General features: G+C 33.8%; 2 protein-coding genes across 2 annotated transcripts in view; both read right to left on the bottom strand.

Moving 5' to 3' along the window:
- The window catches only part of Ints7 (integrator complex subunit 7), an 80,617-nt gene that overhangs the window by 39,672 nt on the left and 13,321 nt on the right, over positions 1-27,624 (bottom strand). Inside the window, exons 2-7 of the mRNA XM_047521078.1 lie at positions 26,212-26,341; positions 25,238-25,384; positions 20,894-21,031; positions 18,294-18,340; positions 16,197-16,396; positions 15,630-15,752 (exon numbers count right to left, since the gene is read on the bottom strand). Coding sequence (XP_047377034.1) covers positions 15,630-15,752; positions 16,197-16,396; positions 18,294-18,340; positions 20,894-21,031; positions 25,238-25,384; positions 26,212-26,341 — 785 coding nt within the window. The remainder of the gene's footprint in view (positions 1-15,629; positions 15,753-16,196; positions 16,397-18,293; positions 18,341-20,893; positions 21,032-25,237; positions 25,385-26,211; positions 26,342-27,624) is intronic.
- Positions 2,507-4,155, bottom strand: LOC124962004 (box C/D snoRNA protein 1-like). The gene is given in 1 exon segment (XM_047521079.1): positions 2,507-4,155. A coding segment is annotated over 1 exon segment (1,425 nt). The 5' UTR covers positions 4,025-4,155; the 3' UTR covers positions 2,507-2,599.

Raw genomic sequence — 27,624 nt, 5'->3', positions numbered from 1 at the left:
ATTCAAATACTTAGTTCATTCCCATTTATTCATTTTTTATTACCTAAACTATCCTGCCTTGTACTGTTAATTAGCTTGTGGGTTAGAACTAAAATTTTCAACCAAACAGCCCCAGAAGTTAGGGACTATATCCTGTATTTATGTGTCAAAATTATGTCTGACATTGCTTGGTGTATAACTGACATTTAGCCTTTTGTGATTATCAGGAAGGTGAATGAGACATTTTATGTAAGATGATAATTTTTAAAAAGAAATTTTAACATTTGAAAAACTGAACAAAACATTAGAAAATCTTATGATAACATTATTTACAATGTTATCTTCTTATTTCTGTCATGTAACACACTACTGGATATCTAAAAATGATCTCCGCAAATACCTACTGATTTAAAGATTCACTGATTCAAGTAAGTGAGCTTAACAGAGCAAATCATGAAGTGCTCAAGAGGCATATCAATCATACTTCAATGACAAAATCTTATTCAAGTTTCTGTTTCAAGGACATTACCTATTACACAATTATTTCTACTAGGACCATTTTTCACATCAACAAAAAGGAAAGACTGTGTCTTCAAATGGAGTCCCCTTTCTCACCACCACTGCCTTCCTCATGGACTACCTAATCTGAATTTCTGTCTCTGTTGGCTTTACTCACTGCTCAACCAGAAGCCCTGGCCTGAATTACTGTTTTCTGGGTCAGTCTATAAGCAGGGGCTGCTTCTCTAACCTGGAATGAGACTTGCCACCAGGGATGTGTTCCAGAAAAGGGTAAAAAGAAGCCTGTAATCTTTAAAAATAAATAAATAAATAAATAAATACCCCCCCAATATATGTATATATGTAGGTTTGAAATTATTCTTTCAGAGACACAGTACTTCTGAATTTTCTGTTTACATTCTATTAACCACAAAGAAAATGATTATTCAAAGAACTAATTTTCAGGCTTAACTTGTCATTTCTCTCTCTCTCTCTTTTTTTTTTTTTTTTTTTATGCTGCTGGGGATTGAACCCATGGCCTTGTGCTTGCAAAGTAAACACTCTACCAACTGAGCTATATCCCCAGCCCTGTCATTTCTCTTAGTATTGGGTAAGGTATAAATCAGAAACTCTCAAGAGAGATAATGCCAAAAATAATGTCTTTGAGAATATCCAGAACAAATAATCTTTTGCTTTGTGACAGAAGCAGCATCAATATCCCCTTCAGATAAAGACTATAGAATCAGAATATTGTAAACTAATACAGAATATTGTAAAATAATAATACATAATACTTGAGCCTTCATTTAGGTCCCTTCTTCCTTCAGGCTTTTAAAACACTCAGAATGAAAGTCTTCTGTTTTAGGATATGTGATTCTACATGGAATTTATAAAACTAGCAATAAACCAATAAAAGCAGCAACGAAATGGACACAATTTGATCTTGAAATACCAAAACTCAAAATCAATTAGCAATGATTAAGATTAGCTGAGAGGGAGGAAGAAAGGAAAGAGGCAGGGAAGGACGGAAAGAAGTCCTGAAAGTTGGTAATTAAGAGTAAAATTCAAATTTAAAATCAACAAATTATTATTTATATAGCTTAAATCATTACAACTGTTCTCTTGATATATTTCAGCATTTTCAAAAATATATCTCCCTCTTTAAAAATGTTATTTGACTATATCCATTTAATTAAAATCAATACACTAGTGTTTTTGCTAAAATGGGAAAAAAAATCTTCATAGGAGAAACAATAAAAAAAAACCCCATATATTCAATAAAAAATAACCAAATAAAAAACCCACAAGATAAATCAGAATTAAAAATCTCAAGATAAAGGAAGATGTGGCATAAAAAATGAAGAAATAGCTGTGGAATCAACAAAGTATTAAATTTAAAAATACCATCAAGGGCTGGGGATATAGCTCAGTTGGCAGAATGCTCGCCTTGCAAGCACAAGGCCCTGGGTTCAATCCCCAGCACCGCAAAAAAAAAAAAAAAAAAAAATCAATGTGGTTCTGAAATTCAATGTGAATATTATGAAAAGATTATAAAAAAGAAATTTGGCAATATTAAAAAAAAGGTGTGGAAATTAAATTTCAGAGTATTTTAATAAGACACAGTTGGTAAAGGAGAATAAGGAAGTTGAAAAAGGAGAATTTAAGCCTATTAAAATTTGTAACATTTCAACCACCAAACTTTTCTTTCTTTATTTCTTTCATTTTTTTTTTTTTTTTGGTACCAGGAATTGAACTCAGGGGCACTTGACCACTAAGCCACATCCCCAGCCATATTTTGTACTGTATTTAGAGACAGGGTCTCACTCAGTTGCTTAGGGCCTCACTTTTATTGAGGCTGGCACTGAACTTGTGATTCTCCTGCCTCAGCCTCCCAAGCCGCTAGGGTTACAGGTATGCACCACTGTGTCCTTCTAAACTTCATTCTTTTTTTTTTTCCCTTATATAAAGTCAATTTATTAAAAGAAAAAGTTTAGATTGTGTACTTTTCAGACAATCAAAAATTCCAACAGCCATTAATAATACCCCAATTATCCAACAGCCCATCAATGCATAATTCTTTGCAACTGTTGGAATTTTCACTTTCTTCTTCCAAAAGAAGTTCTCAATTTTCACTGCCAAGGTTCTTGGTAGATTCACTTTTCACTTGGTGAAGAACTTTCATGTCATTACTAGATCCTTTCAATACCACATATAATGTTGGGTATTCAATGATCACTTTGTTCCTTAAATTGTCTAGGAGACTTTTATAAGGATCCAGTTCATAATACCTTACTAAGTTTTGTTGCATATGTTCAACCTTCATTAAAATTTGGACCCCAGTCTGAGAGCGAATGTAGGCTTTCAACCTTTGACGAATTACAGGATCAGACTTTTCAGGATCAATGTAAGGTTTTAGAATTTCATTAATAGTTTTATCATCTGGTACTCGTTTTTCTATGTACACAGCTTGACTTTGAGGAAACTGGAGCTTTACATGCCAACAAAACTGTTGTTTTCTCTTATCAAAAAATGTTGAATTCTCTTTCCGCTTGGTGAATCCATTGGGTAGAAGTTTTAAGTTAATACCTTGCCTTCGAGCACGATTTTTCATAAAGTACATATGTTTATTACTTATTGGTCTTTTCAAGAAAACATCTCTAGAAATATGGTCTGCTGTTCTTGCCACATCTTCTAAGAAGCGGTAATCACTTAGGAGATTCATTTCAGTAAACTGTTGTATTGAAATATAAGCAGTTTTATCTCGAACTCCATTACATGCCAGTTCTGCTTTGTGTTTCTTCACACAGGGCAAACTGCAGGAATATCGCATACAACGTGGACATCTGTACTTTGCTTCTTCTGTACCACAAGTTTCACACCTTGACATGGCCAGTTTCCTCTTGCAGCCCAATGGGGGATTTATCTCAGGCTCTTCTTTCATCTTTGTGTCTTCCATCATTTCTTTCTTCATAAAATCTTTCTCCTCTTTCACACAGGCTCCATTCATCATCTCCTCTTTTATTTCCTGATCGACAAACATCTCCTGTTTTATCTCCAAGTTATCCTCCTTCTCGTCCTTCACTTCTGGCCAGTTCATTACTTCTTCCTTCACCTTCACTTTCTCTTCCTTTACCCCTAGTTTATCCACCTTCTCTTCTTTTACCACCAAATTACTATCCACTTCCTGCTTCAACTCCAATATGCCAGCTTTCTCATCCTTCACCTCAGGTGCATCCTCCTCCACCTCCTGCTTTACCCACTGGCCATTCAACGTGCCGCCTTCTGTATCCGACCAGTCCATGACTTCTTGCTTCACAAGTGTTAGATCCATTCACATTTCCTCTGCTCTTTGCCCACTTCCTTCTTCTGCATTCTCTGTCTTCTTCCTTCCTGTAAATCCTTTCCCCTTCTTTCCACCACGAGCCTCCTCCTTCCCTGCTAAGTCCTGGACTCCCTCCCTACCAGACTCGGGACTAAGCCGCACCCCCTCAGCTACCCTCTGGAGAACTCCTCCCGGAGTTTCTTCATCTTCAGCAGCAAACTCCATCAGCAACGCTGCCACTCTAGCCTTCGATGTAGCTGCACCACGCCAACAGTGAGAATTACTGGGCAGAACACCGACAGCAGCACACGTGGGGAGAAAAGAAGTCGGAAGCTGAGAACGCCTGTTTGGCTCAATCGCCGGGCCCGCCGTCTAAACTTCATTCTTAATGTTAATAGAGATGCATAGATTCTTATATTTATATACTGAATATAGAGATAGGTAAATCAAACATAATAAGTTTAATTAGCATGTTAAAATGTGTTCATTCACTTGAGAAAAGGAACAAAGAAACAATCAAAAGAGAAAAGCAATGAACAAAGGAAACAATTACAAACAGCAAAAAATGAGATAGAAGAAAACGTGTTACACAAATAAATATAAATAAGATATGTTACATTCTTAAAAGACTTGGATTTAAGTCAAGAGACGTAAACCTACCTAAAACTAAAAGGATCACAGTTAAATGACAAAAAGACTGAGGAAAATAAAATTGGCAAAGACTTGAGAGACATGCAAAGAAAAAGAAACAAGCGGCAATAATAATAACATAAATAATCTGAAAACAAAGTTCTAAGTAGGACCGAGGAATCTTTTATACTTATTAAAGTTATATTTGTGGAAGAAGATAGCACTAAGATTTTTAAATTACAAGGTATATTTATGCCCTGAATGTTTGTATTCTCCCCAAATTTATATGATGAAAGCTTAACTTCCAAGGTTAGGATTTAGAAGATGGAACCTCTGGGAAGTGATTAGGTCCTAAGGGAGAAATCCTCATGAATGGGATTAATACCCCTATAAAAAGAAGTATGAGGAATGGTGGTCAGCACTTTCACTGTGCTAGACATGGCTAGAAGCCAGAAACCAGTCCCTCAACAGTCACTACATCTGTTATCAGTGCTATAATTTGGATTTCACAGCCTCCAGAATTGAGAGAAATAAATTTGTTGTTTTTAAGCTACCCTGATTATGATGTTTTCTTAGAGTAGCCCAAATAAATTAAGATAGATACAAATTGTACTGAAAACTTATGACTAAGAAAATTTCATTTACTGGAAGAGAGAAAAAAAAAAAACTAATTTAAAATATAGTTGCTATAATTTGGATCTGGAATATTCCCCAAAGGCCCATGTGTTAAAGACTTGGTCCTCAGTTTGGTGCTCTTGGGAGGTGGTGAAACATTTAAGAGGTGGGGACTATAGGCAATGAGGTCTTATGGGTATGACCTTGAAGAAAACATGAGGAGTCTAGCCTCTTCCTCTTTCTCTCTCTGTTTCCTGCCATGAGGTGAGAATCATTGTTCCACCACATGCTCCCTGCCACGATGTTCTGACTTGTCACAGGCTTCAAAGCAATGAAGTCAATTAACCATGAGCTTGAACTGTGAACCAAAATAAACCTTTTCTTTTAATAAATTGATTAGCTCAAGTATTTTGCCACAGTGATAGAAAATTGTATACAACAGTATAACTGAGTAATATCAATAAAGTAGATTCAATATGTCATACAAAAAATATAGCTTCTTTTAAATCCTATAAATTATTTACAAAATGTGATCCTACATTGGGCTACAAAAAAACTTTAAAATTAGGAATTAATAACAAAAGGCTAGCAACAATAATTCCACCAACAATATAAAAAATTAGTCACTTCAAAAGTAGAAAACTTTCTTTAAACTAATTCCAGGATCAAAAAGTAATTAAAAACCAAAACCAAAATAAAGTACCCTAGGAATAATTCTAACAAAGATGGTGAAAGACCTCTATATAAAAACTATAGAACACTGAAGAAAGAAACTGAAGAATACCTCAGAAGATGGAAAGACCTCCCATGTTCATAGATAGGCAGAATTAATATTGTTAAAATGGCCCTACTACCAAAAGCAATATAAAGATTCAATGCAATCCCCATCAAAATAACAATGACATTCTTCGCATAACTAGAAAAAATAGTCCTAAAATCACTTAGAAGAATAAAAGACCCAGACTAGCCAAAGCAATTCTAAGCCAAAAAAGCAATGCTGGACGCATCATAATATCTATCTTCAAATTATACTACAGAGCTACAGTAACAAAAACTACATGGTACTAGCATAAAAACAGACACATAGACCAAAGATGGTCACCTGATAGTGACAAAACATACCCTGGAGAAAAGACAAATTTTTTAACACATGGCACTGGGAAAACTGGTTATTCATATGTAGAAGAATAAAAGTAGATCCCTATCTCTCACCTTGCACAAAAATCAACCCCAAATGAATCAAAGACCAAGAAATTAAAGCAGAATCAATGTAACTCCTAGAAGAAATCACAGTATTAACATTCTGACTTTTAGGCACAGGCAAAGACTTTCTCAATAGGACCCCTAAAGTTCAGGAAATAATGCCAAGAGTTAATAAATATAGGACAGCATCAATTTAAAAAGCTTCCACAGAGCAAAGGAAGCAATTAAGAATAGAAAGAGAGAATTCTCAAATGGAAGAAAATCTTTGCTAGCTACTTTTCTGACAGAGGATTAATATCTTGAAAACATAAAAAGCTCAAAAACCTTTACACCAAAATATCAAATAACTCAATCAATGAGCAAATGAATTAAACACACTTCTCAAAAAAAAAAAAAAAAAAAAAAAAAAAAAAAAAAGAAATTCAAATGGCCAATAAATAAATTAAAAAATGTTCAACATCATTAGCTTTTTTTTTTTGTGGTTCGAACCCAGGGTCTTATGCTTGCAAGGCAAGCACTCTACCAACTGAGCTATCTCCCCAGCCAACATCATTAGCAATTAGGGAAATGCAAATGAAAATTACACTGAGATTTCATTTCACACCAGTCAGAATGGCAGCCAACAAGAATACAAATAATAGTTGGGCCTGTTGGTGCACGCCTATAATCCAAGCAGCTCGGGAAGCTGAGGTAGGAGGATCACGAGTTCAAAACCAGCCTCAGCAAAAACGAGGCACTAATCAACTTAGTGAGACCATCTCTAAATAAAAATACAAAATAGGGCTAGGGATGTGGCTCAGTGGTCGAGCGCCCTAGAGGTCAATCCCTTGTACCAAGAAAAAAAAAAAAAAAAAAGCTAGAAAAGTTGTGGACAAAAAGAAAACTTTTATACTGGAGGCTCCTCAAAAGACGAGGCATAGAACCACCATGATCCAGTTATACCACTTCTCAGTATTTACCCTGAAAAATTAAAGTCATTTTACTACAATGATACAAGCACACCCATGTTTACAGCAGTGAATATTCACAATAGACAAACTATGGGACCAACCTAGGTGTCCATCAATGGATAAATGGATAAAGAAAATGTGGTATAAATAAACGAGTTTTATTCAGTCATACAGAAAAGTGAAATTATGGCATTTGCAGGAAAATGGATGGAACTCAGGAACATCATGTTAAGCAAAATAAGTCAAACTAAAAAGGTTGAGGGTTATTTGTTTTCTCTCATATCAAAAGTCTGAGAGAAATAAGAAAAACAAAGGTGGGCATGGATCTAATAAAAATCAAAGGGAGGTACTTAGAGGAAAGGAACCAAAGGGTGAAATGTAGGGAGGAAAGGGGGAAGTGCTGGGGAATGATATTGGCCAAATTATATTGTATGTTGTATGCATGTGCAAATAGGTAACAACATATTCCATCAATAACTATAATGCACCAATTAAAAAAAGTGGAAAAAAATTAAGTAAAAAGTGCTCTCATGGTAACTAAAAAAACAAAATCATTGACAACAGCACTAAAATCCACAACATATTTAGGAATAAATGTAATAGAATATATGAAAAATTTGTATGCTGAAAACTAAACACCACTAATGAAAAACTAAAGAAGAACTGAAGAGAGACATCATTAAGATGTACATTCTTGGTCTAGGGTTGTGGATTAGGGGTAGAGCACTTGCCTAGCACATGTGAGGCCCTAGGTTCTATCCTCAGCGCCACATAAAAATAAAGGGATTGTGTCCATCTACAACTGAAAAAAAAAAAAAAAAAAAAAAAAGATTAAAAACATAAAAATAAATAAAAAGATGCAAATTCTCTTTAAACTGATCTATAAATGCAAAGACCAATCAGAATCCCAGCAAGGTTTTAAAATAGAGATTGACAAATTAATTCTGAATTTTACATGGAAAGGCATAGGACCTAGAATACCTAAAATGATTTTTAAAAAGAAGTACAAAGATAGAGGATTCACACTACCTGATTCCAAGAGTTACCCTAAAGCTACAGTTGTCAAGGTAATGTGCTACTGGCTTAGGGATTGATATCTAGCCAAATGAAATAGAACCGAAATCCAGTAATAGATCTACCAGGATTGGTGAACGAATTTTCAACAAAGATGCTAAAATAGTCTTCTCCACAAATTGTGCTAGAACATTTTGTTATTCAAATGTACCCCAATCCCTACTTTGTACCATATAAAAAGTTACCTAAAAATGAATCACACAGAGTCAAATACTAAGCATATAGAAGAAAAGTGAAAATGTTTTTAACTTTGGGTTAGGCAAAGTTTTCTTATATAAAACAGTACATAAAAGACAAAAATTGATACAAACTGCATTTCATCAAAATTAAAAACTATTTTCAAAAAGACAATATATCAAAGGCTCATATTGGGAGGATATATTTGTAAAATACACTCCTAAAAAGAGATTTATATCTAAAACACATAAACTCAATAAAAAGATAAAAAACAAAATGAATTAAAAAATTACAATAGGCACTTCATCAAAGAGGTGAGATGGATAACAAATAAGGCTAAAAAAACCTCAACATAATTAGCCATTAGGGAAATGTAAATTAAAACCATAATGAGACACCAGTACACACCTATTAGAAAAGCTTAAAAAAAAAAATCATACAAAAACAAAGTGCTGGCAAGGATACAAAATTAAAATTCTTATTGTTGTAAGGTATGTAAAATAGGATAGCCATTTTGGAAAAGAGTTTGGCAATGCTATGATTAGACTGTCCCCTCACATGCTCATGTTGAATTTTAACCACCACTGTAATGGTATTAAGAAGTAGCTTTAAGAGTTCATTAGGCTATGAGTGCTCTGCTCTTACAAGTGGGTTAATGCTGTTATGGTGGAAGTGGGTTTGTTATCTCAGGAGTGAGTTCCTTATAAAAGAACAAGTGTATCCTCTTTTGCCTCTCTCTTGTCTTTCTTTGTCCTGCTGCCATGCGATGATGTAGCAAGAAGGCCCTTACTAAATGACAGCCCCTTGATCTTGGACTTCCTGGTTTCCACAACTAAAAAAAAAGTAAAATTTCTATTTATTGTTAATACATTACTTAGCTTGTGGTATTCTATTATAAGTAGCCCAAAAGGGACTAAGACAATTAAACAAAATTAAACATACACTCACCATACGACTCAGCAATTCTGCTTTTGGTATTTACCCAAGAGATGTCAAAGACATGTAGGATAATAGTTTTATTCCTAAGAGACAAAATACTGGAAACAACCAAAATGTCCATCAACTTGTAACTCTGTAAACAAACTGTTAATGCCCACACATTGGAATACTACTGAGCAATGATAAGGAACAAACTGCTGATACAAACAACATGAATACCAAAAGCATTATGCTAAGTAACAGAAATCATATTCAAAAGGTTCATTCACACCTAATAATCATGTGTCCTAATTAAATAAAGATTATGACAACAAAAGGAATTGTAAGAGATTTTCTATAAACTCTTACCACACCCTACCTACTCACCTACATTAGTGCCCGTATTTTGTTTTCCCTCCTGTGACTATGTGAAGTAAACAGAGCCTACCCACTTGTATGCTAGGCCCTATCCAGTGTCACCTACTCAAGGATATTGCTCTTGTATACCCCCCAGCCCCGCCATCACACACACACACACCCCCCCCCCAGACATTCCCATCAATATGAAATAGGTCGTACTCTTCCCAGGCTAAAAACAAACAGCAAACAAACAACATATCCTTCAGCAGTACCTTCTCATTCCTCTGCCTTTTTAGAGCAGAACTCCTTTTAAAAGGTTGTCTACACTGACTATCTTAAACCTCCAATTTTTCTCCAAAATCAACCTTTTCCCCAGAATGCTCCAATAAAACTGTTTTCTTTCTTCTTCTTTTTTTTTTTTTTTTGTGGTGCTGGGGATCTAACTCAGGGCTTTGTGCTTGCAAGGCAAGCACTCTACTGACTGAGCTATCTCCCCAGCCCAATAAAACTGTTTTCTGAAGGTTATTAATGACTTCATGTTGCTACATGCAAAGGGAAACTATCAGTTCTCATCTTGGGAGAAAACAATTAACAGTATCTTGTATGACTGATCAAGGTTTTCTCCCTATAAAATAATAGTACACTAACTTATTTATCATTGGTTCACCTTTGCTGGTTCTTTTTCACATCATTCCATAAATCTCTAGTCATATTCTCTCCCTAGGGGAGTCATTCAGTCTCATGGCTTTAGATATCATCCATAAACTGATGAGTCTCACATTTATTACTTCGGTTACATCTGTCCACTTAACTCCAGAGTCCTTTCTTTGATGTCTTCATTTGGATATCTCACACCTCACACTTTATATAAGTGATCACAAGTGAACTTTTGATCTTCTCTTTAAGAAATGAGACTCCCAGAGTCTTGTCCATTCAAGTTCATGGTGATTCTATTTACTGAAGGCAACAACCTAGAACCACTTTTTTCTTATACTATGCATATGATATATCAGCAAATTCATCAGTTCTGACTTTAAAATTTATAATATTACCACTTTACACTACAGCCCCCACTACCACCTTAATTTAGGTAACCACAGTATTTTCTATGTATTTACTATTATTAAACATTCCCCATTTGTCTTTACACTACAATTTAGTTTCTATACAGCTAAGCCAGAGATTCTTCTAAAACTTAAGTCAGATAATGTTCTCTGCTCGAAATCTTCCAATGGTAATCCATCCCATGCATAAAGCTCTTCCCTCCAACCACCTACCTGAGAACATCTACTACTTTCTCCTTATTTATAGTCACACTGACTTCATACCCATGAATGCTCCTACTTTAGGGTCTTTTTTCCTGCTCTCTCTACTGGTATGGCTCTTCCTTAACAGGCCCACAATGTTGGAATTTCTTCCTTTGGGTATGTGTTCAAATGTCAGCTTCCCTTACCACCTATTTGAAATTACAACCTCCATATTCTACCCTCACTAATCCTTTTCCCTGTCTTTGTTTTTCTCCACAGCATTTACCACCAATCTCATTTCTCTGCCCAACAGAAGCAAAGGCAAATCTTCTTGAGAGAAATGAACTTCCATTCTGGGCCTCAAACAATTTTCACACATACTTTTCCAAGAAAAATAAGTTGTTCAAAGTAACAAAACAACCAAGTTTACAAGGAAAAATAGTTCTATGACAAAGAATTAGCAGAGAAAGACCTAAAAAGACTTCAGAGAAGCTGAAGATATCATTTATTAAACCAAAAAGTGAATAAGAAGAAATTATCCAGCAACACTGCACAAAGTGGTGAAAAATAAGACAATAAAGGACATGGAGTATGAAATGACAAACTAACAAGTATTTAATTGGTGCTCTAAGAGGACAAATGAGACAGTGGTAGTATCTGAAGGAATTATGACTGACCATTTCCCAAAACTGCGGAAAGACACCAATCTTCTAATTCAAGAAGCCCAATAAAATCTAGACAGTTTAAAGGTAAGAAATTCACAACTAGACAATTTATAGTGAAACTGCCAAACACAAAATCAGAGAAAATTTTAAAAGCAGGAAAAAAGAAAGCCTTCAAAAGAGTATCATTATTTCTCAACAGTATTAACAGAAAAAGCAGTAGTCAACAGAAATGGCACCTTAATGTCCTGGCAATTTTATCCCCACAAAAAGTATCTTTCAAGATTGAGGACAAAATGCAAACATTTTCAGATAAGCACAAGAGTTTACCACCACAGACTCATTGAAGGCTCTTCGAAGACAGAAGAAAAAGTATCCCAGAGAGAAAAAGACAAAAAGAGCACAGACAGTAGGAGGTCCAAATAAATACTGCATTCTAAAACAACATCAATAAAAAAAGAAAAAAAAAAAAAAAAACAGAATTAAAACATATGATGGGCCAGGCATGGTGGTGCATGCCTGTAATCCCAGCAACAGGGGAGGCTGAGGCAGAAGAATTGTGTGTTTCAAGTTAGTCTCAGAAATTTAAAAAAGCCCCAAGCAACTAAGCAAGATTCTGTCTCATAAAAAATTTGGGTTTGGGGATGCAGTAATACATAAAAGTTTAGAAGGGTGTTACTATAGTTTGGATATGTTTTAGTATATCCCCTAATGTTTCATGTCCTAAAATTTAATCCCCATTGTGAGATATTAAGAGAGAGTGAAACAAACTATGGTGTTTAGAGGTGGGGCATTTGGGTTGTGATTAGGATTAGATAAGGTCATTAGGGTAAAGCTTCCATGATTGAATCCTGGTGGCTTTATAAGATGAGGGAGAGAAACCAGAGGAGACACACATATGCATGTGTGCTCCCTGACTCTTGCCATGTGATACCCTGCATCATCTCCAGCATCTGCCAGCAAGAAGGCCATCACCAGATATGGTCTCTGGATCTTAGACATTTAGAACCTGTGAGCCAAAATAAAGGTGTTTTGTTGTTGTTGTTAAAACTTAAGTCTGTGATATGTATTATTAAGTAACAGAAAACAGATTAAAATAGGTACAAATGGAGTTTAAGTGTGTTCTAAGGTGTTTGTAGACCAATTAACTTATAGACTGAAGAAAAATAACTGCATATTTTCATTTTTAGGGTAACAACTAAAGGAATGTAAAAAGATTGTAAACTTGCAAACTATTCAAAAAATGAAGAATGGTTAAGATATTAAAAACAATCAATCCAGAAAGCAGATACTCCCTTTCCTCAAAGAGGGAAAAGAACAGGGACATAGATAGCACAAAATAAAATGGTAGATTTAAACTCTTATGTGTAATAAATCACAGTAAATGTAAATGAATCAAAGTCTTCTTTTGAAAATGACAGTCTACCAGGCTGAATTAAAAATAATCTGATTAAATGCTATTATAAGAAACATCTGAAACAAAGAGCCAATGTAAAAAGATGGTAAATGATTTACCATGTAAATACATTCAAGGGAAAACTGAAGTAGCCATATTAATAGTGAACAAGAGATTTAGGCAAGAGATATAGGAAAGAGGCCTAAATAGTGAGAAGACACAGCATGTTCATGCACTGGAAGACTTAATACAAGGACCAATGAAGTATATTTATCCAACACACACAAATAGTAACTACAAGTCAATAGAAAAACAGACAAGAGACTTGAATAGCCATTTATAAAAAAAAGGAAATCCAAATGTCAATGTACATATACAATTTTTTAATCAAGGAATTACTCTAGAACTATTTCTAAGTTGGCAAAAAATTAAAATTCTGATAATTTCACATTTTTGTAAGTTGGCAAGGCTATATAGATCAATGGGCACTCTCATAGCAGAAATGTAAATTGGTTCAATTACTTTAAAAAACAGTTTGACATTAACTGGGAAAGTCAAAAGTACACATAGTCTATTCTTTTTCTTTCTTTTCTTTTCAGATGAAGTCTCACTATTTAGTCCAGGCTGATACTGAATTCCAGGATGCAAACAATTCTCCTGCCTCAGCCTCCTCAGCAGCTGGGGCTACAGGCATGCACCACCGTGCCCAGTTTGAAAAGACACATATTCTGTAATCAGAACTTTCATTCCTAGGTATAGACTCTATAGAGATTTGCACATGTATGCCAGGAAGGAAACAGAAGAGCACTTATGGCACCATTGTTTTAAGAGTCCCATGTTGAAAATAACCCATTAGGAGTAAATAAACTATAGTACATCCATAAAATGGAATTCTATGTAGTAATTACTGGGGAGGGGGATCATGCAACTACATTAATGACTCTAGTCAACACAATGTTGAACAGAAGAAAAAAAAAACAATATTCTTTAGGGAGACAAGCCTGATGGTGAGATACTGAAAAATAAAGATGAATATCACAGAAGTCAAAACAGTAGGTGTAAAGTTCTGATTAGGAGGGGCCATGAGAGGAAAAGAGATGAGGGTCCGTGACATGCAATGTTCTATTTCTGGCCAGATGGTGGCTACATGAATTTTCATTTAAGATTATTATTTAAACTATTAAATACATATTTTATATACTTTTCTATATGCATGATTTATCTAATAAGAAAAAAACTGAGAAGGAATAAGATAGTGCAACACATTGATCTTTCTAACTAACCAGGTTTTTGGTTTTATGCACAAGTTCCCTTAAATAACTAAGTAATTTGGCACATTCTCTTCTTGGAAAGACAGTATTGTTTGATAGTGCAACACATTGATCTTTCTAACTAACCAGGTTTTTGGTTTTATGCACAAGTTCCCTTAAATAACTAAGTAATTTGGCACATTCTCTTCTTGGAAAGACAGTATTGTTTAGTAGAAAAAAACACTAAAGAAGGGACCACTGGACAGAAGCTCTCTGAACTAAATGCTTAATTAAATTCTCTTAAGAAGCAGTCTTCAGCATATTGTCTCTCTGTACTTTACTTACTTATCTATTAAATACAAATACTAACAACTGCCCTTATCTCTTGGGATATTTGTGACTATTAAATCATAATATAAAGTAAAACATGTTTAGAAAAATGCGAACATATAAACAGAAAAACAGCAGCTTACTTTTCATTATCTGAAATTCAAAGATTTTTGTTAAAGAGGATCTGAGATGATGACAAGAGGTAAAAATTAAATCCATGAAGATAAAGGTCAAATTCTAATAATCTTTGATTTCACTTTGAATAGCTTTATTTAGGAAACAGTATATGTTACCAGTAATGAGTAAACAAATTCTCTATTTAGAAAAAAAAAATATGAAATATTAATTTGACCTAAGAAATGATATAAAAGATGTCACCTCAGCAGCTTAGAGGGAGATCTGCTTGTGTTTACTAAAGAATACTCAAGAACATCTTTTGTGCTGGGTGTGGTTGCATATGCCTGTACTCTGAGCAGCTCGGGAGCTCAGCAAGACCCTGTCTCAGAATAAAAAATAAAAAGGGCTAGGGATATGACTCAATGGTAAAGCTCCCCTGGGTCCAATCCCTGGTACCCTTTGCCCAAAAGAAGAACATTTTTTCGCTCTTTTTGAAAAGGAGAAATGTATTTTGCAAATTTACCCATCTAGTATCTTCTCCATAATAAATCATAGACAGTCAAAACCTAAATCGTTTTCCCTACGCTGACTGAAGAGGACAGGAGAAAAATAATTTGAGTTTCTGAATCAGCCTCAGTGTGGCTACAGGAAAATTAAGAAACTGAGACAAGTCTCATTCACTTTAAATAAACTTAAACACTGAAAAATGAAGTTTTATATATTTTTGTCATTTATAAAATAATTTCTGCCACAAATATTACAATGGTCTTAGAAGTTTTTCATAATAAACCACTTAGAAGATGACAAAGACAAAATAATACTGTGATGCAAAACAATTTATTCAATCATAATATTATACTATACTTCTTTATAAAATATTGATGTTCAAAGTTCTGTATACCTGGATATTCTCCCTACTCCAAGTATGTGGCGTTTTATTGGCAAGTAATTTCAGATCTTGAATAGCAAGCCTCTTTACTGCTTTCCTGGGATCATTCTTCAAATACTGCAACAGAAGCTGAATCTATAAAGGAAGTAAAGTCACTCCATGAAAAATACTGCCACTGATACTATCATTTGGGATGCGGCGCTATATAGTGAAACTTATATTTGAGACAAGACTCACTTCACATCACAGTCCTCTCACTTATTAACTATGTGCTCATATTTGTATATAAAATGCTACCATTTAACCTATATGATTCTAGCACAGGTCAGGGATTTAACACTCAATCCTTTCCTCACTGCCAACTTCACATGGTGCCGTGTACTCCCTGACACTCCATTTTCCTACAGGGCTCCCAAGAATCAGTACCATGAATATAGAGAAGAAAAAGAAAATTCAACTGATCCTTATCATAGAAATTTACTTTACTGTCATCAAAACTTACGGTTTACTTCCTTATTTTTTAAAGTCTTATTTAATACTCAAGTTCACTAAAGAACAGACAGTTTAAAGAAAAATTACCTGCTTAGGTGTATCAACCAAAGATGAAGCTGCAAGCAGAGTAAAAGTGTGCAAAGAAACAATCACCATTTTGGTGGAAGGATAGGACGTGACCAGCTGCTGTAAAAGTTGACGAGCACTGGAAGCCAGGATTGCATCATGGTGCATATGCTGTAAGATAGGGATCAACTTCAGTTTCAAGTCCACTGGTGTAGCTAAACCTAGATACAAAAAAAAAAAAAAAAAAGTTCAGAGGTTGCATCATCCTTAATGACAGTTCAGATTTAAAAGGTCTCACTCAATTAGCAAAATGTCCCATTTAAAAACAAATAGTATACTAATACATTATGAGGTTTATAAAATTAAAGATAATTATACTACAACTAATCAATAAGTTCAATAGTTTTTTCCAAAAGTACTTATCTTAATATTAATTTTTCAGTCATTATAAAATTACATGATGGTAGAAAATGCCTTTAGTAGGCACAGCTGAAAGCAGTCATACTTGCGACTATTTGTTCTCATCATATTAATATGATAATACACACATATACATACACTCAATGGCTACAATGATTATATTAACAACTTGAATTATTTCCATCAACTTAATCTAAATTCAGGATATGAATAGACTGTATAAAGCTGTGAAGTTCTCTGAACTTTATCTGCATAGCGATGCCTTGCACAGACAGCTGCAATTCCATAAGGAATAACCCCAATGCATCTTTTTTTTTTTTTTTTTTTTTTTTGGGTACCTGATATTGAATCCAGGGGCACTTAACCACTGAGACACATCCCCAGCCCTGTTTTATATTTTATTTAGAGACAGGGTCTCACCGAGTTGCTTAGGGACTTGCTAAGTTGCTGAGGATGGCTTTGAACTTGCAATCCTCCTGCCTCATTCTCCTGAACTGTTTCGATTATAGGCATGTGCCACCACATCTGGCTCCCAATGCATCTTTAACTAACACTGGAGCTAAACAAATACACATAAAATCTTTTCTTCTACAGCATTGCTTTGTGATGGTGGTGAAAAAAATTCTCAATCATAATGTACTACAAACATGCCAAAAGTTAATTTACATTCTGCACATCACTGGATTTCCCACTGCAAAATAACTGTTGGTATGAATTTAACACAGCATTTCACAACCAGCTTAAAATTAAATGTCAGATACTCTGTCTAAAACTTCTCTGCCATTTCTTTATCTTGGACCCCAAACTTCGTTGTGGTAAAGGAAGGCCACCAAATCGCACAATTCACTGGAATGCCATTTATAAGAATACAAAAAAGGTGGTGTTCTATAAAATTGTGCAATGCTGCAAACCCAGAGCTATCTTTAACAAATGTTATGTAAATAAATCGGGTTAACACATATGCAGCATCATTTAGCAGATAAAACTGCAAACTAGGGCTTTGTAGGTTGAGGTTAAGGAATTTGGATTTGATTCTAGTTGCAACTCAAAGACACTGGAGGGACATCAGCAGAGAGAGCTCCAGAGCTCCTTATGACATTGTTCTCCCCCAAATCAGAATGTTCTTCCCCTATCTATCCGCATGCCTCATTCCTTTCCCTCCAAGTCTTACTTCACTGAGGGCTTCTCCTATCAAAATATATAAAATACAAAAGTCCTCCTCCCACCCTGCCATCTACTATTGGAACTCTCTTTCCTTCTTATTTTTCTCGATAGCACCTGATATGTCATATATGTATTTCTCTATTAACTCCTCTACCCCTCTAATTAGAATGTAGGTTATATGAGGGCAAGGGTTCTAGTTTGTTCATTTCTATACCCAAAGTACCCAGTACAGTTCTGGCATATAGAAGATTTTTTTTTTTTTTCACATAAGGGAGTTTATTAAGCAAACAGAGTGTCTCCCTGCAGGGTAAGAGAGAAAATGAGAGGAAAAGAAAGAGAATGAGAAAGGGTGTGTGTTAGAGAGAGTGTGAAAGCCAGGAGGATAGAGAAAGTGAGGAGGAGAGAGAGAAGGATGAGAAAAGATCTAGAAGATTCTTAATAAATATCATTTGAATGAATGGTTAGCATATAATAAGTACTTAGTATAATACAAATGCCATTGTCACTTCATATTACTAAATGAAGCATACATACCTTGAATCATTTCACTGATTTTGTTACAGATTCCTACAGCAAAATCCCTTTTGGAAAGAGAAAACAGCAATAAAACTTTAAGGGTAAAAAATTAAATTTGCTTAAATTTTCTAAAGACTTGACAGAGACCACAATTAGGACAGGAAAACACAATACTCAATCATGGCTAATATTCCAAGGATCAGATGCTGGGAGGTGGGGTAACAAACACAATTAAAACAAAAACTGTAATCACCAGATAGGATTATGAGGAGACTTTTCTCATATAGTATTCAAGGAAAGATGCCCAGATTTGTAATTTTCTTCTAATTTATCACTTAGTGACAAATGTCTAAAAGAATCAGTCACTATTGCAGATGTTTGAGGATATACTTTCAATTAAGAAAAACTTTTAAACACGCAAGTTCTGATTATATGAAGCTTCCCCTAGTATCTGTAGCTAAAGCTAAATATTTCTTCATTAACTATATAAAGACTTTCTTTTAAATTCAAAATTTAAAAATCTATTATAAGTCTTTAAACTGCAAACCAGAAGTCTACGGATTTTTTTTTGTCTAATAATAATTTTAAATTCTCAATAAACAAGATAAAGATAGACTAAAAAAAAAATCTGATATTCCAATTGCATCCCCCCACTTCATCCCTCTTTTTCCCCCCACAGACCTGACAGCACTGAACACTTTCCCCTACTCTATATCAACTGGCTGGTGTCCAGGGACAGCAGTCCTTTCCACATGCAGCCAGTGTTCTTCAGTTTACCACAGTCACTGCGAGAGGACAATTCTCTTACTGACAATGCTCACCTGGTCCCTAAAGGAATTTGGGGCTTGTCAATTCCCACTTAATTGGTGAACCAAAGATTAGCTCTTTAAAAATATAAAATTTTAACCTTTTTTTTAAAATAACAAGTTAGATGCATTTACAGTAGTAGAGAGGAAGAATGGGATTAAATAAATTCTTAAGGTTTGATTTAACCAGTTACTCTAAGATTCAAAATTGATAGAAATACTAAGATAGAAATCCATCAATGTAAGTAGAGACATGTGATCTCAAGCCAGATCATAGGGCAAGAGGTAAACACTGATATCAAAAATATGTACTTCACTAATTTTATACTGCTATATTTAGATAAGTCTTTCAGGCTTTCCTACTGGACTAATAGTATTTTTTAAATATCACAAATATGAACATATCACATCAAAGCATAGCATGTCAAACACTTTCTATACAAACTACTAATTTATGTGCTTTCTGGTCATCAATTCCATAAGCAAAGAATCTTGTTTATTCTGTTAGTCTTAATCACAGTCCAAGAGAAATCAGAAATCCTATAGCTGAAATAAAATTAGTGAAATTCATTCGAATTTAGAGGCTAGATTTAGAAAACTATTTTTGGAACCACTGGACACACATATTTAATCTAATAGATTATAAAGCACACTTTAACAGAGGTAATCAGATGATAACTATTCACAGGTGTAACTCCTATTCAATGAAAAATTTTTAAAAGTTCTCTCAATATCAATAACTCAATAAGAAAAAATTGCCTATTTTCAAAAGCATAAATAGGAACTGCATTCAGATATTCTCAACTCTACCATATTTATTAATTTTGAGCAGTGAAATTAAAAACCATATACGTTCTACACTCTTCTTTTCCAAAGAGTAATCCTAGAATTGTGTGGAGGGTTGATAAGAAAAGCTGAAGAGAAGATTATGCATGTATAATTAAAACTGGAAGAAAGTTGGTGATTATTTCAAGTTTCATCAAATTCAACAGACTCTTATTGAAACTGCTATTATTCGCCTGGTTATAAAACTAAAGTTAGTTCGTGGAAGGATGTAAAGAAACTTATAAAAAGAAAATTATAAAATCTTACCACCCAGAGGTGACATTTTGATATATATCCTTTGAATCCTTTTTCTATTCTATAAATACAAATATTTGTTGTCACAAGTGAACATTACAACTAGCATCCTTAGAAGCAAATACCAGTACACAAATTCTTAGAAGTGGATTTTCTCGGTTAAAGGGATATATATGTTTAAGGCTTTTCATCATACATATTGCCAGAATAGTCTCCAGAAGACAATGCTAATTTTGGTGTGGGTCAAGGGGATTATACTTTTTAGAGGTAAACATGCAAGTCAAATCATAGTTAACATCTCAGCTAAAAAATCTTATTTTCTAAGATAACAGTAGGACATAACATTCTGAAAAGATTAAAATTGGGTTTAATTCAGATTACTGTCTGTCAAACTGTGTATGGCTGTGTATGTAGTTTGACAAACAGTAATAAACTAACAATTTAGTTCTTTGCATGGGTGTGTAGAAGACTTCAGTGGACAAAGTTGTGGTACCCAATGAAGTTTTCCTAAACCACTCTATGCTGATCTTGTCTTTCTGGAAACCAACACCTGAATTTAAGTTTTCTATTTTATGTATTCAAGTCTTGTTTCCCCAACATGTTGTAAACACTCTTGGAAAAAACACCTTGTGATTTACATTTTTTGTAACCTGTAATGTTTATATATACACTGATCAGTTATTCCTTCAAAAAATCTTAGGAAGCCAAATTACTAAAATTGCCTATGCTTACTTTGACTGTGCAGAGAAGTTTGCAGAAGCAAAAACAGCAGCTTCAACTTCTACATTATCATGTGAATCCAAACTCTGACGAATACTGTGATGAGCATTCTTCCTCTCAGGAATTATTGATGCCAGACTTCCCAACATCCTACAGTAATAGAGAAACCCAAGAATAGAATAAATTCAAGGTCAGGAAAGGAAGAAGCAAAGCAAGCTAGATGATCAGAACTAAAGTTTGTAGGTCATTCCATTTCAGGTGAATAAAGCTTAACTTTAGGAATCAAGCAATGACTCAAATTCTAAATACTTTTACATACTTTAATATGCCAAAACTATCAAAATGGCTTATCTAACACAAAAATTTTCAAAAATCAACTTGAAATACATCCAAGGTACCAAATAGGGCCCAGAAAAGAAACTTTTGAATTATTAAAGCATTAAAATATCAATTTTCCAATGTTGCATGAAGAACTCCATTTTAGCAAAGCATTAAGAATATAACATCTTTATTATTAAGCAGATTCACAGAGTAAATCAGTAAGTTCCAAGACTTTTCTCCCCCACCTCAATAATGGTATCAAGATTTTCAAATCTGTCTTTAATATCAAGAGAACAGAAGTAGAGGATGCCCCCTAGAGCTCATACCAGAATCTGCACCAGTAAGGAAAACACAATCCATTTTATAATAAAATCATAGATTTGGAAAAGAAAAAAAAATCCATTGTTTACAATATCAACTACAGAAAATAAAGCCTGAAAAATCCTTTCAGCAGAAAGGCATGGATTTTAAAAAACTGCAAAACATTGAAATAAACAGAACCTACAGTATTCCTATAATAACCACTTTCTTAAAATTAACATCCTAAGTGAATAATAAAGTTAATAATTTCCAGGGCTGGGGTTGTAGCTCAGTGGTTGAGTACTTGCCTAGCATGCCTGAGGCACTGGGTTCGATCCTCAGCACCAAACAAAAATAAATAAATAAAATAAAGGCATTGTGTCCATTTACAACTAAAAAAAAAAAAAAAAAGTAATTTCCAACTTAACAGGTCCTCACCTAGTGATTTTACAGATAGACCCAGTTAGAAATAAGTAACTGAGTTCTTATAAAGCAGATACAAATGAACTAAATTTGTAATTTATAATCAATTTCAAAAAAAATTTTGAAATTGCACATTTCAAAAAAACACAAATGGCTATTAATGTAATAATTTTTAACCAGAAAAGATCAGGTTAATACAAATTAACAGTTTGTTTCTATGTAATAAAATATATGGTGCAATCCCATTGGTCACCTTCTGAAAATATTTCTGGAAATATTATAAATAATTCATGGTACTACATTTCAAATACTATTGAGTCTTCCAGATTCTTCTTCCATTTATTATTTTAATTTGTAAGTTGAAAGTAATAGTTTAAAAAGTAGAACATTTAAAAAATATCTCCCCCCATCTCCCATTTTTTAAAACAGCTTGGGATGTGGCTCAGTAGTACAGTACTTGCCTACTACACAAGAAGCTCTGGGTTTGATCCCTAGCACCACAAAAAATAAAATAAAAACAAACAATTAGTGTTTGAAAGGTATCACTTTTTGCTTTTCTTCATGAATTTCTACTTATTAACACTTTCTTCTAGAAAGTGAGGTTCTTCAGATCAGTCACTTTATCTTCCTTAAAACAAACTACACAGAATCTTCTATACAGTGAGTTTTCAAAGAGTACTGAACAGCTGATCTATCATTCATTAGCTCCAAACCTTTGTAGAGTATGTTTTCCTCCTTAACACAATTCTCCTCCTTAGTGTATTACCCCTCAATGAAAAAAGTCATATTCCTACCAAGCATTAAGATTCACTTTGTACCGTATCTTTTTTATAAAACATAGTGCTGCAGTCAAAACATTTCACAATAGAAGGAATGAAAACACAATCACATACATGCCCAGATCCTTTTCAAAGATCCATTTTACTAGCCAGATAATTTTTAATTCTATGGTGATTTTTAAATGTCTTTTGGCATATTTCTGCATTTTATCATACAGGAAATAACAAGGCAATTTTTTTTTCATTTTACATCAACAAAAGCAATTTATTTTATATCAGTTCATTGGAATGTGAATTAGAACAAGTTTCCCTACACATACTAGCCATACTTTTTAATTGACTACTGTTCCCCAAAAATACAGGTTTGAAAAACACATGATCTTTTGGAATTTATAAAGGCAACTAATTATCCCCCTTTTAAAAGCAGAACATGTTGAGAATTGCACAGTACACACTGAAAGAATATGCACAGTATTCAATTGTGATAAGCACACTCATGGCTCAGTTAATTGGTTTCTCATTGCCAACATCTGGGGTGGCTTTCACATATTCACAATTTGAAAGTGTCTTTATTCTGAAGCATATACTATTTAACTTATAAAGACAAAAACATAAGGAACAATGATGCTGATTTATAACTTAATGAAGAACATAAAACAAAGTAATTCTGTTCCTGGATTTCAGGTCCTGAAAGTTTTTCTCTGCTTTGTATGTGATGCCTAAAACATATATCTGAAAAATGACTGGTATTCAGGATATGTAAGAAACCCATACAACTTTATAATAAAAATATAAATAACATAAGATAAAATGGGCAAAAGACACTTTTCAAAAGAAGATATGAGCTGGGCACAGTGGTGCACGCCTGTAATCCTAGTGGCTCAGGAGGCCAAGGCAAGAGGATCACACGTTCAAAGCCAGCCTCAGGAAAAGTAAGGTGCTAGGCAACTCAGTGAGATTGTGTCCCTAATACAAATAAATAAATAAATAAATAAATAAAAATAAAAATAAAAATAAAAAATAAAAATGGGCTGGAGATGCAGATTAGTGGTGGTAGTGCCCCTGAGTTCAATCCCTGGTACCTGCCCCCCAAAAATCCCATGCTTATAGAAAACAATTCAAAAGTTATAAAATCACACAAAGAAGTCTCTTATAATCCTCAACCCAAGGATCCTGTCCAAAATAATTACTTTTAACAGGATATGTTCCCACAGATTTTCAGTAAGTCAAGTAAATAAATACACATACTAGTATAAACTGACAATAATCAGTTAAGTGGAAATTATCTGATCAGTTTTAAACTTAGAATCTCTGTATATTAGTACATATAGAGCTATCATTCTTTGAAAAGGATATAGTAGCCCATAAATTAACTATTCTGTATTGTCAGCACATGATTTCCCCCAATTTTTTCATTTTACAAAAATAACACTATGATCATTCATATATATCTATTCACCAACTTTTAAAAATGATTTATTGAAAAATTACTATAGGTTAAGTTGCAAAGGGTAAGAGCATCTTAAACTGAAATTGTTCCATTGCAGGAAGTTTTTTTCTTTCTTTTGGAATACTGAGGATCATCATATCCACACATGCTAAGCTGGATACCTTTTTTTAAAGATAAAAATCAATTAACTGGGAGCTGGGGTGTGGCTCAGTGGTAGAGTGCTTACCTAGTATGTGTTAGGCACTGGCTTTGATTCTCAGTACCATATATAAATAATAAAGATCCATCAACATCTAAAAAATATTTTTAAAAAACTCAATTAACTGACTTTAAAATCACAGAATGCTCAATTTAATCACTCAAAAGAAAAGGAATGACAAAAGCACTTAATTTTGAACAAGAAGAATTGATGCCTGAAGTGGAAAAAAGTAAACTCAGGAAGAAGTGGACCTCCTTGTCAAAAAGAGGACTGTCTGGCAGGAAAAGTTAGAAATGAAAATTATAATTTAGGAAAATGAATTTCAAAATATGACCCTAAAATTATACATATAAAAAAATTATGTTTCACCTAGGATATGAAGTTTACAAAAGGAAATTTCAACAAAATAAAACTTTAAAAATAATAAAAGTGCCAAGAAAGAAAAGGAAAGTTTAAAGAAACTACAGTGGTTGTATTCAGTTTTTGCCAAGAAGTTCAAACATAAATTATCACATGCAAAAATGAGTACATAACACATAACCAAGGATGAATGTAGAAAACTAACAGGAAACAAGGTCAAGAAGGAAAAAGTTCAAAAGGAAGCAAGGCTAAACTAAATTCACCAAGTTATTTGATCAGAACTTCTACCTACATAGGGGAACGTTTCAAACATAAGTTAGGCAACAATTTACCACCAAAACAGTAATACAGATGTTAACTGGAAAGAATTTCAGATGAGGATAGTACCACATTTTTGCACTGAGTCTTAGTCAAAACCTAAAACAAATCTCTCACATTTAAAATGAAACAAGTAAGTATATTGCCTTTTTGGTATATAGTTACAGTTTAATTTTATGGTGAGTGATTACTGCAACACAGCATACCTGAGTGTGATGGCTCTTGCTACGGGATCATTACTATGAATCACAGAGAAAATTCTCTTCACAAATTCATCCACATTTAGGATCTTCTCCAAATGCTTCTCACTTTGCTGGGTAACTTTAAGAACACACAGTCTCAGAAAATTGTTTCTAGGAAAATCAGATAATATAATTTAGACTACTTCAGGAAAATAATATTCAATTTGAGAATAAGGCAACATGAATGATATTAAATTTCAGTAACAGGCAAATGTTTTTCAAGCTTATCATTATTTGTGTTACCACTAAAAGAGTTACCTAAATCCTGTACTTGAGAAGGAAACCAAGCATAAACAGATATGCCTGTTGTCCTGCTGCAAGATACCAAAATGGCAGTGATACAAGAAGCACCACTAGAACTGAACTAAATCTCCCCAATCACATAATAACTAAGGCCAAGAGGTAAGATGGTCTTCCTTTCTCTCTGGTTTATCCCACAACTTCTTTGTTCCTTCAAATCTGATTTCCTATGTGTATAAGCACATGAGTGTATGCAGAATAGTAGAACGAAGCGGGAGAGGGAATGGTGGGGAGAGAAAAAAGGCAATGGCTACTTACTCAGTGCTTAAAAGTTTCAGAAACTTCACAGATATGCATCTCACATTATAAAACAAGTTACTAAATTAAAACACAAACTTCTCAAAATGATCTGTACAAAGTCACATTTTTTCCAAAATATACATACAATAATACATTAGGATTGTCCTAATCTGATTTAGTCTGTCCCTAAAGGAGTAAATACTCTCTGAATCATACTCTTCGTTTTTGCTAAAAATATCATTAAATCTCATACCAAGGTATAGTGCACTATAATATGCATCCACTAAAATGGTAACTAACCACGTGGAAGTCATAAAGGGAAAAAAGAAAACAACACAAAACAAAGAAATATGAACAATAAGTGCTTTAGAATACACTGACGCTTTAAGAAGACTTACCCAACTCTGAAAACATCAGCTAACTTTAGGAATGCAGAATTGATAAGAATAGGAAATGGATACTTCTGAAAAAGCCTGGGAAAGCGAACAACTGCTTCACACTGTTCACCAAGTTTGCCAGATCTTAGACCTACCAAAAACATGAGAGGAGAGCACAACTTAAAAATCTGTGTCTGCAAGGCAAAAAAATAGCAAATGCCAACTCATTATACAGTAAGGTAATAATCATTCTTAACAATTAGGTAAAGAACATAACTCATTTCTCATTTAAAAATAAAAATAGTACATAATAATGAAAAAGAAACAATTTTTTACAAGTTAGTAGTTAATTAAGACTATTCAGGGACATATTTAAAACCACAGAATTTATGTTCTATGACCACAATGGAATTAGAAAGTAAGAGAGAAAATCTAGAAACTGCCCAAATATTGGATAATTAAGCAATGCACACCTAAATAACCCAAAGGTGAAAGGAGAAATCAAAAGGAAAATTAGAAAAGCATTTTGAACTGTATGAAAATGAAAGTACAGTTTGTGGGATATTCAGTGCTTCAAGGAACATTTATCACAAAGAAGAAAGGAATCCAATCAATGATCTAACAAGAATGCCAACATAATTTAAAAAAAAAAAATTAACCCCAATCCTTAACTTACTCTATATACAAAAATTAACTAAAAAAATGAACCTAAGATGTAAGATTTAAATATAAAAGCTAAAATTACAAAGTGTAGAATAGGAGAAATATTTGTAAGCTTGTGTTAGGCAAAGAATTCTTAGATAAAAACACAAAAAGCATGACCTATAAAATTAAAAAGCAACAGCTGAACTCCACTAAAATTAAAATCTCTACTCTTCAGAAGATACTAGTAAGAAAATGAAAACACAAACCATATTCTGGAAGAAAATATCTATAAAACATTTAATCTGATAAAAAAGTTATCTGATAAATAACTTCATTCATAGTTGTTATAATGCAATAAAAAGACAACCCAATTTTTAAATGGGCAAGATTTGAAGAGAAATTCCATTGAGAAGGAAATATGGATGACAAATACAAAAAACACACGAATAGATGTGCAACAGTACTAGTCATCAAGGAAATGAAACTTTAAAACAACAGCAAGATACCACTCTACACTTACTGGAGTGGCAAAAAAAAAATAAAATAAAATAAAATTAAATAAAATTCAAAAACACACTGACAGGGCTGGGGATATAGCTCAGTTGGTAGAGTGCTCACCTTGCAAGCACAAGGCCCTGGGTTCAATCCCCAGCACCACACACACACACACACACACACACACACACACACACAAAAAACACACTGACAATACTAAATGCTAATGAGGATATGGAACAACTGTAACTCTTACACATTGTTGATGGTAGTGCAGAACTATATAGTTGTAAA

This window comes from Sciurus carolinensis, chromosome 12 (assembly GCF_902686445.1).
Source record: "Sciurus carolinensis chromosome 12, mSciCar1.2, whole genome shotgun sequence".
Classification (NCBI taxonomy): Eukaryota; Metazoa; Chordata; class Mammalia; order Rodentia; family Sciuridae; genus Sciurus; species Sciurus carolinensis.
Note: the sequence above shows the minus strand (reverse complement) of the source record. Positions and strands in the feature narration are given on the sequence as shown.